The 16,383-nt window shown below is 40.5% G+C and overlaps 1 protein-coding gene across 1 annotated transcript in view; it reads left to right on the forward strand.

Moving 5' to 3' along the window:
* The window catches only part of LOC124995940 (collagen alpha-1(XXI) chain-like), a 68,254-nt gene that overhangs the window by 42,518 nt on the left and 9,353 nt on the right, over positions 1–16,383 (forward strand). Inside the window, exons 20-27 of the mRNA XM_047568708.1 lie at positions 179–223; positions 304–357; positions 3,144–3,197; positions 5,049–5,102; positions 6,576–6,647; positions 7,109–7,144; positions 10,369–10,413; positions 15,843–15,875. Coding sequence (XP_047424664.1) covers positions 179–223; positions 304–357; positions 3,144–3,197; positions 5,049–5,102; positions 6,576–6,647; positions 7,109–7,144; positions 10,369–10,413; positions 15,843–15,875 — 393 coding nt within the window. The remainder of the gene's footprint in view (positions 1–178; positions 224–303; positions 358–3,143; positions 3,198–5,048; positions 5,103–6,575; positions 6,648–7,108; positions 7,145–10,368; positions 10,414–15,842; positions 15,876–16,383) is intronic.

Genomic DNA, 16,383 nt, shown 5'->3' on the forward strand with positions numbered 1-16,383 from the left:
ATAAATTCTCAACCTCATAACCTTATTGGACAATAGCTCCCCATTCTCACAAACCCTAAGCTGTGTGGACTTGAGTGGCAGTGAACAAAGGTCACACATAAGTCTTTAATAATAAGGATTATATAAAAAAAATATATTCTAAATATAATGCAACATAATGTGTTCTTGTCATCTGCAGGGTGACCGGGGACCTCCTGGCTTGGCAGGCCCTCCAGGACCACCGGTAAGCTCTGGCCTGAATCCATTTTGTGTCATAACTGTTGGCTACTTAAATGCTAACACATTCTCTCGGGTCTTTTTCAGGGTGAGAGCGGGTTACCTGGGCCACAAGGTCCACCTGGAATCAAGGGAACTCTGGTCAGAAAACAGGAAATCTTTCAATTTTCTATATCATAAAAGTTTAAATGTTCCTCCTGGTCACATGTGTCCATCTTCAACGCCCGTATGTGAATCCACATGTTAGCTTTTTGTTTGCTATCTTAAATAAGTAGAATATAGGTGGGGATTTTAGGACTGAGGCACTGATGGTAGTTTCTACTTAGCCCACATGTTCTGGAAACCTTATGGGATCAAGTCACTGAAAGACTGTCTTCTGTGATTATCTACCTAACAATTGCATATCAGGGGCCACCTGTCCACATTCATCTTTGCAAGTTTTCCATTTTTCATCTCCAGAATTCCACACTCGCATTACCGCATCTGCAGCAGGCTCATAATGAGATCATTCATTTATCTCAGGGTCCTCATGGTTCCATGAAGTAGTGGAGTGCTTGTTAATTTAGGCCAGAAGTCTAAAAGATTAGTGTACGTGTACATGCTGCACACGCAAGTAGGGCACCCCCCTGTGGTAAACAAGATTATAGAAAGAGGGACACAATTACAGCAGAGCTTAGAGAAAGATCTCAATGTTGATGGTTGGACTCACCTTCACACTGCTGCTGCCCCCTTGTGGCCCAAGTTTGAATGCACAGATAGACAGCTGAGGATAACCCTCTATAGGGCACTCGTCGAAATACTTGGAAATTCAAAATTTCAAGCCTTGAGTGTCAAGTGGTAAACAAATGTAAAGATGTATTTTAGACCATTACAACGTAAATGCTGATTCAGACACTTGTCAACATTCACATTATCTTTCTTAGACAACATTAGGACACTTTGTTGTGGTACTTATTAAAACAGTTATGCTTAGCATTTGTAAATTTCTTCTGGTGTTTCCTCTGGTGGCTGTGTTGGACCCAAGGTTTGACATGTGTAAGTGAAAGATGAGTAGATAAAATGTGATCCAGTCTGTCCCAGTGACCATTTATTGCAGAAATTTGCCTGACAGAGCTTAACATCAAACACAATGAACTTAATATAGTTTATAACTTTGGCCACACGGTCAAAGAACTGTTGCCTCTCTAAACCACACTGAAGCTGTGACTTCTGGGTAATATAGCATTCCCCCTTGGCGTCCACCAGATGGGGTTATATTCACCTATGGCCATACTGCATCACACACACACACACATACAAAAAATCACATATACACTCTGACATACTAATGATAGAGAAACAAAAAAGCAAAAACAAAAAATTGGCTCCTACAACGTTCATGCAGAGGTGGACTTCCCAGACACATTACCTGAAGCATCCATCCATCCGGATGCGAGGCTGCACAGAGGTCACCTTTCCACGACCACAAGCTTCATCATTTAAGCTTCATTCTCCTGGCTCTGTTCCACTCAGTCTGAGCTGTGACCACTGACTTATCTGACACGCGCACACAGGTCCGTGGGCAGGATGAGCCACCTGTCGTATCCAGGCAACCACATACCATCTTCTGATAATGAATATACATGGGATTCATACTAACAGTCAGTTGACCCAGCTGACACCAATCACATTTGGCATTTCAAAACACGTCTGCCTCTGGTTTTTATAGTCCTTTTATATCAATAGCTGTGTGAAGGTTTGCTTGCCTGCAACCATGTGTTTCATTTCCCTGTGTTGTCATAATCGCTGTGCTTTAAACAAACCTAGAACTCTTTTAACATGGGGTCTTGTTTTGTTAGCTAGAACAGTCTAAGGGCAACATGATTGATTGTAACAAGTGGAGGATATGAAAGACGCATATTAGCAGGTTCCGGCAAGAGAACAGTAACCTTTGTGATCTCTTGCAGACATGTTGATCATTTGTTGTTGTGAAAGTTGCTTCCACAAGGAATTGTGATTGTATCATTATCTCTTTTCCTTTTGTAAAGAATGGTCCAAGATGTCCACAGATGGAAAGACGGACGCCGCAAGCGATTTAATGAGACACGACTAGAAAGAAGTGCTAGTCGACATTATATTACTACAGCTTTCTCAGGAACTATTTCAAGCTAAATAGACTCACTAGAGCCTGAATAGATTACTACAGCTCCACACTCAGACAGTGATCAGCCATAACATTATGACAGGAGAAGTAAATAACACTGATCATCTTGTGACAATTCACTGTTCTGCTGGGAAACTTTTGGACCTGGCATTCATTCATGTGGATGTTACTTAGACATGTAGCACCCACCGAGACCAGACCAGACACCCCCACCCCATAGTAATGACACTCCTTGATGACAGTAACCATACACACACAAAAACGCTTTAGGAATAACTAAAAAAACATGAAGAACAGCACATTGTGTTGACCTGGCCTCCAAATTCACTAGATCCCAAACTGATCCAATATCTGTGAGATGATTCACAGAGGCCTGTCCCCTCAACCCATAGGTCCCGTTTCTCCCTCATACATAGACATATCCTTGGACAGTAGAATATATTTGTGTGTATTTTTTTCTGTGTACTGAAGGCATGTGGGGAGCTGTTCAAACTGGACTTTTGAAACGGCAGACTGCTTTGTTAAATATGTAAACTCTGTGTGTGTGTTTGCATGCAGCAGTGTGCAAATGTGGACATGCAATTTTGTGTGTGTGTGTGTGTGTGTGTGTGCGTGCTCTTAGTGTGAGTGGACCTGAGCCATCTCATTTCTCCCTCAGTGCCTCCTGACTAAGCCGTCACGCACTCTGTCACATTCAGCCCACAGCTCTGTGTCTGTCTCTTTCATCTCATTCTCTCCTTCCCTCTCTCTCTCCCCCCTCCCTCCAATATCTCTTTTCATCCAGGGAGTCCAGGGGCCCCCGGGGCCGCCCGGAGAGATCGGTCGAGATGGTCCCAAGGTCTGTGTGTTGAACGTTATAATTGGTTATTATGCTAATGGCCTGCTGCTCCCCAGCCACTTGGCTATTCTCAGCCTGTAATGCTGCACCCTCCCTTCCTCCCCCCCTCCCTCCCCCCTCCCTCTTCTCTTGATGTTCCCATGGAGAAAACTGCATTTTGCCGGGAGAGAATCAGCTTGTTGGAATCAATATGTAGGTGTTTCTGAATATGTGATAAATGCCATCCTGCCAAGGACAGTTTAGAGTTGAACGGCAAAAGCATTCATTCAAAGAATGTTTTTTATCAATTTAAACGACCTACACAAGACATTAAAGTTGGTGGAAGAAGAGACAAATTAGAACAAGATTGTAGAAAATCAAAGACTGGTGTTCTGAATTTTCATCTCCAGAAAAGATAGAAAAAAAAACACATTTAAGCTGACCTTTACATGGAAACTGGAAGACTTGAGTGCTGCTTTGAGTGCACCGTTTTTATCTAGCGCAGGGGCAAGAGGACTTGTTCACTTTTCTTTGACCTTGAGATGTACATTTCCCTTCCCTTTGGAATGAGCATACGCGGCACAAAGATGGAGAGAGTGGATGGAGTGGGAGATGGCACTAAGTCATGCATAAGAATATGACTGCACACCAGCTACTACAAATTGGTGGAAACTTAAATGTAGTTACTCGTGTGCACTTAACTTAAGTGTAATTATGATTATAATATTATGGTAGCAATTATGACAGAAGTGGAGAGAGTGCTGCTTCTGCAGTTAGCTAAAGTACCATTGGTACTAAAAATGGGAAATTCATTTATTTTTTCCAACAAAAAAAAAACTGAAAGTCAGTGAAGCAATTTACCCTTTATATCTATGCACTATCGGATGAGTAAGAACATTTTTCCTCTTTATAATAAAACCCCATTCACTCATTATAAATCAAATTATACATAGTAAATGGTTTGAAAGCACATTCCTGCACATTATTTTCACTATAAGTGACTCACTGTAATTGAAAATAATGTGCAATTTACTATGTATAAGTACAGTTTACTATGTAGAAGGAATGCTCAGAAGCATTTACCCTTTTTAATATTTTAAGCAAAACACTGGCCTTTTTCGCTGTATTTAGTGCCAAACTGTGGCACTTTTGTAGAAAATTATATATATATATATATGTATATATATTCCAAATCTGAAAGATTCTAAATCCTGTTTTAAGAGTGCACTGGTCACTCGAGGTCGCAGCAACAATCGTACACACAAATGATAGAAACCTCAAATATCAGTCTCAAGAATGAACCTTGATGTATTGTGTGGTGTGTGCTTTGCAGAGCAGATCTAGACAGAAAACATGTTGCCTCCAAAAAAATACATTTTGCAGGCTTAGATGAAGTTGCAGAAGGTTTTAGTTCAATTCTTATCTATATACGGCTTCAATCCCAATTATCTAAAGACGATTTAACTGAACACGTTCATGTGCAGAGCGTAAGACAAAGAAAGTAGAAGAAAAGTCACCAGATAGCAGAACAATTCTCTAGCTCAGAAAAAACTGCCTGTCCTCTAAATGTGCTTGTGTGATTGGCACAGCTGGTTAACAGGGAAGAGACCAGTAATGGGACCGACTGAGAGGATAATGATTAATCACTGCACACTGTGATTTATAGTCCACTTCAACGAACTCCTTCTGCAAGTGCCGTCGCGGCACCTATATGAATGCAAATAGCAGCTATACTCTGGTTTACCCTCAACGACCCCTCGTTCTGCTATACGTAAATGGTTAAATGCATCGCTAAGAACGAATGAGAGCTAAGAACATAGTCAAGAGAAGGTCCCTGAAAGCCTGCTGACAAATGTGTTGATTTGCTTTTAGGGAACGTGTGGTGATCCAGGGATCGTTGGTCCTCTTGGTCCACCAGGCCAGAAGGTGAGTGAAGGTCTAAGATTTACACCATCCATTGTCTTACTAGTTAAAAACTGTGATTATCAAATCTTTTAAGACACGATCAAGGTTTACTGAAGCAACATCAATACAAAAAAGTAGGCTGTTGGAAGCTGTCAGGCCAATGGAGACTTCAGACTCTTCCTAGAGTTGAAACAACTCCAGCTTTGATCTGAACCGTTTTGGTGCAGTTTTCTATTACCAGCTGAATACGATCAATCTTGATGCCAACAGGCTGATGAATGATGCCATATTCTGTTTCCGCACTGTTTGTTTTATTTTTCGTTAGAGTCTGTAACTCCACAGATTTGCCACCAACGGATCTAAATCGGTGGATCTAACTGATTAATTGGATTGTGTTGCTAATTTGCATAGAGGCCTAGAAAATGTCAGCAGCTTTCTGTAAACTTCAAGCTAAACAGTCTGAGCTGGATTACAGCAGCTTTGATTAATTCATCCCAAGTCCAGAATTGATGGTGGGCACAGTCCTGCCAAAGCCTCACTGGCAAAAAAGTACCGACGACAAAAGCCATCATTTTATGCCATCACAAAAAGGTTAAAAACCCAAATAAATATTGAAATCTGCCAAATGTTATTATGGATTTATCTTGTTTTTCTCTCTGACTTTCTTCTGTCTTATCTGATAATGTAAATCAAGTGTTGTGATCTGGTGAGGCTTTCAGAGTGATGTTGAAGAAAGACAGGAGGTCACACATCTGCCTCATAACAGATCTGAAGGTGCTGCATCAAATTAACTTTCATCTGGTTTCACCGAGATGAACAGTCGCTATCTGATAGAATGTGCATTGTTTGCACCTTTGTTTCCCCAGTTCTCATTAACTCTACCCTGACGCCCACACAAATGCGAGGTTTTAAGGGAATTAAGCTCAGCTGGGCTTTAGATTTGTTCCTGTCAGCCCCGTGCTTATTTCGCCAACCTGCAGCCTAGATGAGTGACAGCTACGCCTTTAATGCCATTTTATTTGTTAAGTGACAAGTGACATTTCTGAGCAATTACTCCCACAAATGCCAAGCATTGTGATTGTAAAAAAAAAAAAAAAAAAAGAAAAAAAAAAAGACAATGTGTAATTACACGTAACTGGTTGTATTCAGTGTGCCATACCTCAAGGCACATGTTACATCAGGGTTTTAGATGTGGTGATATCGCGAGGAAGAGAAGAGCTTGAAAAGCTGTCACTCAGACGTCTTTATAACCCATATTTAAGCCTCCTTGATTATTAGCTGCAGCAGCCTGAGACAGAAGAGACAAACACACGCACCTGGAAACTTCACTTTCAGAGATTTTCTTTTAGCTGTCTCCTTTCATGTTCCGGATAAGAAGTTATTTTCCGATTAGACACATAATGGATGCTACTTGTTTCTGCTTCACTTTGCACAAATCCACTGTTCCCTAAATAATTTCTTTCCCCAGAAATTAATAACCTTTCACCTTCACAGGGTTCAACGGGCGAGCCTGGCTTCCCAGGTCTACCGGGTGCCATGGGTCTGCCAGGGTTCAAAGGTCATAAGGTAAGAGCAAATTCACTCACAACATGTGTATGAATAAAAATAAAATAAACTATCTGCATGGTTTTATTTGCACTTAATGAAGTCTGCAAATGGCAACAGAGGCGGAACTTTATGAATGATTTATGGGTCTCGCTGTCAGGAGCTTACATGATTTACATGCTGTACTGAGGAAAAGTTGACAGTCTAACATAATACGTGCTTGTCCATGCATCATTCATTCTGTGCTTAGATGACACGATTAATTTTAATGGAGCTGAAGGTTGTCTTTCACACTTCAAAAGCAGCACACCAGTGCACGTAAACACAGAACAAGCTATCTTAATCCACATCTCTGCGTTTCGCATGCTGGTTTGAGTTGCTATAGAGTACACACTCAAACTGCATTTTGTTTTTATTGAGACGTCACCCTGTCTCCTGAGTGTGAGGTGGACGTGTTGTAATGCTCACTGTTGTCTTGTTAGGGTGAGAGAGGAGAGACCGGCCCTCAAGGGAAACAGGTATGATGTTTTTCTTTTATCTTTGACATGTTTTTGACTTTTAAACAATACTTCATGCACTTATTATGACAAAGTTTCACACTGATATCTAATAGGATAAAATTATGAAATAATGACATTGTATATCTAAAAGCTCAGGGGTCAACTTCACTGAAGGTTTTCTCTGACGAGTTCATAAATGTAAACCGCAAACTTGACTGGTTGGCAGTGGCTTACGACTGCAAGGCATTAATCCTGGTTTTAGGACTAATTAACTGAAAATAATTTTGGGTAACAAATCATCAATATTAAACAGTTAGACAGATTCACCAGCTAATGAGAGCTCAACGAAAAAAGAAATTCTGCAGAGAGTTGCACTAGGAGGAATCTGAGCAAACTGGAAAAAATGAATGTGTCGAATTAGAATATGAATCATAAATGTATATATATTATTAAGTACCTAAAATTACATCCCATCCACTAACATGGAGGAGGTGGAGCTTATGGCCTATACTGCAGCCAGTCACCAGGGGGCGCTCCACTTGCTTTGACTTCATTTTAAAGCAGCCGTCAGGGTGTCAACTTTTTTTAACAGAGTGTGATGCATGACATCCAGTATGTACATTTACAACAGTGGCTGTCACCGGGTTAATCCAGCAGAATAGATCAGTTATATTATGTCTGACTTGGCGATGTTTTCCATCTTCAGTTGCATTTACTGGTAGATCAAGAGAAACATACTCTCTATTGTGAAGATATCCTTCATTTTAGTGGATTAACATACCAAATATGATAGTGGCACTAATGCTTTTACTGCCCTTATCTTAGAATTAACCCAATTCTAGTCTCCTCAGATATTGTCATGTCTTTGTATAAATTATGCAAATGTGGAAGTTCAATAATGTCTGAGTGGAATTCTCTGGCAACAAATGTGGTACATATCGATGATTACATTGACAAGACGTTTTGCCTGTGCAGTTGATGTCCGCTCACAAGTTTCAAAAGAATGTTACAAACCTGATCCACGCTCATGCACAGGTCAAAAGTTTAGCTTGGCACGGCACCATTTCATAACTACGCTGCTAAAATGCTAGTTGGCAGCTCGTCAGCAATGTTGAGTTGAGTGAGCATCGCATGTAAATGTTGAACCACAGTTACTTGTAATGAAATTATTGTAGGACAGACGATAGAGAGGACGTCTGAATAGACACTGCGTAGGAAGCTGAACAAGGGAGAACCTTCAGTGTTCATACAGCCGCTGAGACATGTGGACGAAGAACCACATGCATTTTGGCCCTAATTGCAGTTGTTGCAACACCACCTGTTTTAATTTCTTGGGAGGAGCACGTCAGGCTACGACTTAATCCAGTATAATGTTGACAAATTCAATTCGACACAATTAACATCAGCTGAATTCATTTATTTTGCAAGTCACAGCTCACATGGTGCAGATTTTTGTGAACCATGGACACACATGGAAGACCAGGGATGATCTTGCATAGTTTCTTTCTAGACGTTGCCACAGTTTACCCGTTCACACAGGGGTATTCTTTAGTATTTCCCAAACACATAACCAATCCCTTGAGTATAACATGAGAATAATGTGGAGTTACTGCATTGTAGTGATTCCTTTGGCTCTATTCGTCCATGACTTATGCCTAGACTTTGCCTGGTAGTGTCAACAAATAATGCAAAGATGTCCTCATCTTTCTGCCCACGCACATGCTTAATTCAATTCAATATTATTTATGTAGCGTCAATTGTCTCAAGGCACTTTACAAATAACGACCTGAAACCTCCAGAGCAGCCTGAAGGCGACGGTGGAAAGAAAAAAAACTCCCTTTTAACAGGAAGAAACCTTGAGCAGAACCCAGCTCATACGGAGGAACCATCTGCTGAAGGCCAGCGGCATAGAAACAGAGAAGGGGGAGAAAAAAGAAGAGTGGGAGAAACAAGATTCTGTCAACTTCTGTCATAGATACATATATCGAGCTGAAGGAAACGCATAGAATCTAATAATACAAGATATAGCTGATGATCTTATGTGACAGTTTGAGAGTGTAAGAGGGCAGGTTGGAGAATTGTTCATCGTTGGAGGCATCCTTGTGTGCTGAGATATGAGACAACCGCATAAAAAAATTGACTGGATTGGATATTATCAGTTTACTTTTACAAAGTCAAGTCAGAGTTACAGTTTACCTCCTAGGAAGAAAAAAGATATAAAACTCCATGAATTATTTCCTTGTAGCATATATTTAATACATTAATGTTTCTGATATCTTTTTATGTATATGCAGTAAATACTGGACATAAATACCACCATCCAGTAGCAAATGTTCAGTGCAGGCTGACAGGTAGAAAACAACACTTGCCTTGTCCAGAAATATTTTTGGTAGTTCTTCTCAGAGGAGCCGAAATAAATGATTTAGTCAAGAAACATAATTAGCAGCTCTTTTCATAATTGACTAATCATTTAATCCATTTTATTTTCTGGCAGCAGTGCCAGTCTCAACTGTGATAATTTACACTACTAATTTTCATCTATTTAATTTTAGTATGGACATTTCCTGACAAAAAATAAACATGTGATTCAATTTAACTTTTAAGTTTATCTTCTTTTCTACTGTATATAGTGGTTTCTACATCGTAGGTGAACAGGTTCAGTAAATCCAGTCTAATATAAAAAAAAAAAAAAAAAATTACTTTTGACACCTCTGTATTGCTGCGGCGTCTGCACCTTTACCGCTGGGAAGCGTCAAGTCACAAATTGAACAACGCTGATTCGGTCGGCTCCCTTTACGCTCACTAATGGAGGACGGTGTGATGGCCCAGAGGAGCGCAGAAAGCAGAGCAGTGCGCTACAGTGCTGCAGGATGTAGTCCGAAAGCCACACGGACGAGATAAAAAGTCAGGTTTGTTAAAGGTCACCCGCTAGCCAATTCCTATCCACTCTCTCCCTGGGTTTCTCTTTTTGGCTGCTAGTGGTAATCATGACCTTTTCTCCACACACACACACACACACACACACACACACACACACACACACACACAATGAAGACATGGACTGGCACGCACCAGTACATACACACCTAAATCCACAGTGTCGTAACACACTCAGTTATACCCTTGGCGCGGCACGCACACACACACACACACACACACACATGCACACACAAAATGAAGCCATTCCAGCAAACAAACTTCCTTCAACCTCCAGTCAATCACGGTGTATCTCTTCTTTGCAGGGAGAGCGAGGCACAGATGGAGATCCAGGAGCTCCTGGTGTACCTGTGAGTGCAGAGTCATTGTCTTTTCACTAGGTGGCAGCGAAGCTTATGTTTCCTTTCCTTTAGCAGAGGCTCGTGCACGCGTGTGTGTGTGTGTGTGTGTGTGTGTGTGTGTTTCCCCACAAGGATGCCAGCATGAAAAACAGTCCATATTTACAAGGGGCTGCTTTAGACTCAGTGCTTCTTGTCTCTGGTTAAGATGTCAGCTTAAATAGGTTGTACTAAAACTGTATGTAGGATATTAGTGATGATAGCAGTCTCCAAAACTAGTGTAAAGCAATATATAATAGTGCAAATCCAGTATTGTGATGGCAATATTTTTTGGAATCTGTCTGTTTTAAATAACATAAATCACCTGAGAACCTTTTGCAAAACTAAATATGATATTGTTAAATTTAACCTAATATAACACATAACTCAGAGTGACTTTACAAGGTGCTCCACGAGATTAAAATCACCGCCCATATAAAGTGTACATGACAATGCAATCAAAGATTAAAGTAGGAGCAAAAAGCAGTGCAGAGAACAAGGAAAGGACAAAATGAAAATAAAAATGAGAGAATTAAACTGCTTGGAAGCTTCAAACAACTATACACATATATCCTAAAATATAGTTTAAAAGTAAACTTTCAGTAGGAACTCAGAAATAGGCTGACTTAGCTGAGCTAATCTGTTTAGGAGAGTTGTTCGAGACTCTCGGGGCCCTCATGGCAAAGCCACGACCCACTTCAGTGTTCAGACTTAACCTGAGAACCACTTTACTGAGGATCAGAGAGACGGTGGTGAAGGCCCAGCAGAGACAGTCTGTCACAGTTACATCTAACCTGAAATCAGTGGTCAGTATATAGACTTACAGTGTCAGTTGTGTATGAACAGACAAACTAATATGACAATGTGAAGGCAGGAATAGAGATAGAGATTCACCCCACTGAGCCGTGGTTAGGCACATGGTCCGAACTTTTTGTCCTGTGGAATTTCAAACAGAGTTATGGCTGGAAAAGCAAAGGTCCTATTAATAACGTGAACAAAGGTTAGCCTGCATATCGATACATTATACTGTTGCTATGGGGAACAGGAGGGAATTCAAAGAGCCTCATAGTTGTTAACAAATGTGGCACTACAGGTGTCGAATTTATGTTCATCATTTGGACTGGTGATTGAGCTTAAAGACTTCTATTTAATATTGCCTCTGAGTCTCCTAACATTTTCAGCCAACATTGTTTTACGCTGGAACTCTCCAGTATCTCTGAATCTGTTATCGTTCATTATATATTTATTTATTTATTTATTGTGAAACAAGAGGGCAACCAGTCAAGTAGGGTTACATATAGTCTTTCAATGTTTTTTTTTTTTGCAGCCCCCAGATTTTTCTACATTTCTTCATAAGCAATGACTCGAAACATCAGTGGATTTTCACACAAGTCCTGAAAATAGACGGAGAGGACCCAACCAAACACATGAAACAAAAATATACTTGTGCATTTGTTTATACAACAAAATTAATCATTTGTTCATATCTGTCAATTGTAAAAGTAAGTGAACCCTTGTTCCGAGTATCTGCTGTGACCTCCCTGTGCAGCAATAACATCAACTAAATGTTTCTGGTAACTGCTGACCAGTCGTCTACAGCAGTTTGGAGGAATTTTAACCCGTTACTCAGAACAGAACCACTTCAGCTCTGAGATGTTGGTGGGTTTCCTCACATGAACTACTTGCTTCAGGTCCTTCCACAACATTTCTACTGGATCAAGGACTTTGACTTGGTCGTTCCTAAACATTCATCTTGTTCTTTCCCAGAATGACTTGTGTTCTTGGACTCAGTTTCTCTTCCGATTCAGCTAATGGTATATTTCAGAATACAAATCAACTTATGCAACTCTCTTTGTGGAAAATCAGCTGATGCTTTGAGCTATTCTTATGCAGAAACGTAGAAAATTCTGGATGACATAAAAACCTTTTGGATTAACTTTATGTGTATTGTACACACAGTAAATCCAAAGCATTTCTTTACTTTCAACAATCATTTCTCATCCTCCTAAACACCACACAGCTGTCCCTCAGTTCTCTTTAAACCTGTGGCGGCTGAAAGGTTTTAGTTGCAGCACACGACACATGTCCTTGGCAAGACACAAGAATCAATTCTTCGCCGAGAGTGAAAGGCTTTTTAGCCTTAGCGTTACGGCCAGCCTTTAAGTACAACACTCTCAGAGCTGCAACATTTTTCCCAGGTGGATTCTTGCTTGTGTGCACTACCTGTAAGGGGGGTGGCTTTTCTTTCATAATTAGAGATGACTCAAAACAGCTCGGCTTGCTTTGTACCTCTACACTCTGGTAGCTGTATGAGGCCTTTGTTATTAGAAGGAAATATATTGTAAATTGCTGTTGCAGTATTTACTTGAATGAAGCCTGCCTGTATCAGGTGTAGAGGGAGAACAGGACACAATTTAATATCCAACAGAAGGAACTGAAGTAATCCAGGAGGAATTGATTTTCAAACAGTCTGCAGCGAGGAAGAGATTGATAACGGCGGTGGGATGAAATAAGTCTTTGAAGCGTTGCTGCAAAACACATTTAAGAAGTTTGTCCACGTTGAGACATCATCGTCAATAATTGGTAATAACCTCACATATTGACACATGCAGCGACATGTGATCTGCAGTTTCTGGCATTCGAGCCAAGCCTCGTAATTGATACTCATCATCAGCAACATTACCGAAAGAAAAGCATTTGAGAATTGATCAGTAGGTATCGATTACGGCGCCATCGATCTTCACAGTGTGTGTGTGTGGATGCGAGAGAGAGTGCGCGAGCGCGCACCGCGGCATTGCATCACGTGGGGAACAGAGTTGTGTAGTCCTCTGTCTGACGCTTGACACTTGAGGCGGAGAGGCAAAACGATTGTATTTCTCAGTGTGCGGCTTAATGTTCGCACCCTGTAATTCCGCGGCATTTGAGAGCATCCCGGCCTCCGTGTGACACACGCTCAAGGCTAAATGCATCAGCGCTGAATCACAAGTGTGTCACCACTTGAAATGAATGTGACATATTTTTGTCTGGAGACAGACTTCCTAATTCCTACTGGGTAAAATAAATATGGCTGCACTGCAGTTGAGCAGAGGGAGATGGGAGGGTGCGTTCCTTTTAAATTGTTTCCCCTCTGTCACTTGTCTTCTACCGGGAAGTAATGAAGTGTTCACATGTGGTGCAAAAGTGACGCTTTTGTGCACGGTGGCTGTTATCGGTAGAAAAATATTAACATTTAAAAATGTGGTAACGCTGAGTGTTCAGCCTCAGGCTTTTGACAGCTCCCTGCATTGCACTTCTGTAAAACTTTCCCATTTAACTTGATCTCCTAAGTTTCTAAATAACTTTTTTTTTCTCACGCCTCTTAACTTCTTCCAGGTTTGAGCAACAATTATTTATCCCTGTTTACAGAAACTAGGTTGTGCTTCAATTGCATGTGCACTATGTCCGCCTTGTATATCCTGTGATAGTTTGGAGCGCCAGATGTAAACGTGCAATTACGCGCATGTTTTATGTGTATGATTGGTGGGTTAATTACCTATTTGGCTTTTCCGTCACTTGCTGACAGCTGGGAAGTAACAAAGTGTTCACATGTGCCTCAAAAGTGACGCGTTTGTGCGCGGCGCCTTTTAGCAAAAGAAAAATATTAACATTTTAAAACCTGCAGCTCTGAGTGAGTTCAGCCTCGGCATTCTTCACTACTTCACTTAAACCTTCCCATTTGACTTGACTTCGTTTTCAAATAATAATTGCCTCCAAAGATAAGTGCATTTTAAAAAATATCTCAAGCTTCCGAAATCAAACGAATTCTTCACATTTCACATGTTTGTTTGGCTCACATAAAAAAATTAATTAACACTTATTTGAGCCTCTCACAGACCATTGCAGGATTACAGCCTCAGTTCAGTTATATTTTCAAGGTAGAGTTAATACACAGCTGAAGGGTTTTAGCCAAAAACCAGGGAACCAATCGCTTTCTTTATTCTATGACTCTGGTTAGAGGTCAGTCGCAGACATGGTCATCACAGTCGCAATCATATTATTTATCCCGTTTTACTTTACTGCTAGCGGTCACTATAAGCACAGGAACAGTGTTCTTCAGAGGCACGTATGCAGGAAGTGTATGAACTGTTTGAATTTGGATCAGACAGAAGGTCATGTGACTGATGATCAAGAGGACATTTTTAAGCTTGATGCAACACTCAGTAAAAGGTAAATTTAATCTAACATGTCAAGTAAATGATTCATTGGACATTTAGTCAAGTAACTCAAGTTCTAGTTTGGCAGATGTAATAATATATGGATATATATTCTCGTTTATAAGTTATTATAAGGTAAGTAGAAGTTTAAATAAGATTGAGAAATTCAGTATGAGTATAAGGTCTTTGCTCCTGCCTCTCAGATGACAGTGCATGAACAATGTTTGATCACCTTTTATAGAATACGAGTAGGAGCACGTGTCTTCAAGTTTTCTATGGCGCTTTGCATGTCGAGTGGCCTCCCTGTGTTATGTGAAAATTAAGAATTTTTGGGCAGCATTTGCTAAGAGGCACCCTTCATGTGATGAGTCAAGTAAATGATCCATTGGACATTAAATCAAGTAATTCAAGATCAGTTCTACTGGTAATAAAAACACATCTAGTCAGATGGATGTAATAATAAATGAAAGGTTTCTGAAATATAATTGCTGTATGTATAATAAGATTGGTACATAACAAATGAACACAGTTAACAGGCTAAATTGCTTTGTTGTTCTATGGCTTTACTCCATTATGGAGTGAGTTGAGTTGAGTTTTTTAAGGGTTATTGCACACCGAGTGTGACACACGATGTGTCAAATCAGCAAAGGGAGGCCATCTTTGCAGATATGACACATTGTGTGTTGCCTTGGACAAAGTGTCCTAAAAGCATTATTCTGCTTAAAGCTGCATTATTTGTCTCTTTGAGAACCAGAGTTACTGAAATCAGTTACTAAGCTTTGAAATAGAGGAAGACATATGAGCAAGAAGAGGAAGGATTTTACGGAAAATGGAACACATTCATAGCCTGAGATGTAGCAGATCATTGTGCTTAACTCTGCAGTGATACCTTACAGAATTAGGGTACAAGTGGATGGTGTTTTTTAAGGACTAACTAACACATCCACAGATGCACTTTTTATCACATTACAAGCAGAAGGAAATCTTTTGGGAATGTATTACAATAGGCAATCTAAAATGTTTTGTAAGCCACTGGTTTTGACAGAAAAGAGAGCGGTTCTGCATCAGCAATGCAGCGCGGCGATCGCTGCTCCTCTGACATACTGTCTCAGCCTTTGATATGTGAGCACAAGTTTCTAACTGTCTCTCTCTGTTTCTCTCCTTCTTTTCCTCCCCATCCCTCCCTGCTCTCTTTTCTTCTTCCGTCAGGGCGAAGTGGGACCCGGGGGAAGGAAAGGAGAGGTTTGTCGAATTAGACTTTGCGGTATTAGATATAATCCATTCTGTCTTATTCTGAACTGCGGTGAGAAGCCCTGTCAAGCCGGCACGGCTGCTATAGAAGACTTACAGAGCCAATACCTTTGGGCCTGGGGAAATCTGGCCCCCCGGGCAAAAATATACATCACAAAAGCACTCTTTTCTAAAGGCGCACACATCTGAAATATCAAACACTTACTGTACTGTCTGCAGAATCACAATTTATGGAAGTACAGCATTCCCCCTGTTGCTGCCATTTGTAGGACATCATTTAATACAAGTCTGCACTGTATTACCATGGTATGTGATTACAAAAGAAAACACAAACAGCTTTAACTTAACATTATTAAACCTGTCAAGCCTTCTGTTCATGTGCATTTTGACATCAGTGACAGACTTGCAATTCTTTGTAACTGTAAAAAAAAAAAAAAAAAAAAAAAAAAAAAAAGCTGCAAACACTGTCAGTGTCGTCACTTGCAAAGACAGCTGATGC

Source organism: Mugil cephalus, chromosome 18 (assembly GCF_022458985.1).
Source record: "Mugil cephalus isolate CIBA_MC_2020 chromosome 18, CIBA_Mcephalus_1.1, whole genome shotgun sequence".
Taxonomy (NCBI): Eukaryota; Metazoa; Chordata; class Actinopteri; order Mugiliformes; family Mugilidae; genus Mugil; species Mugil cephalus.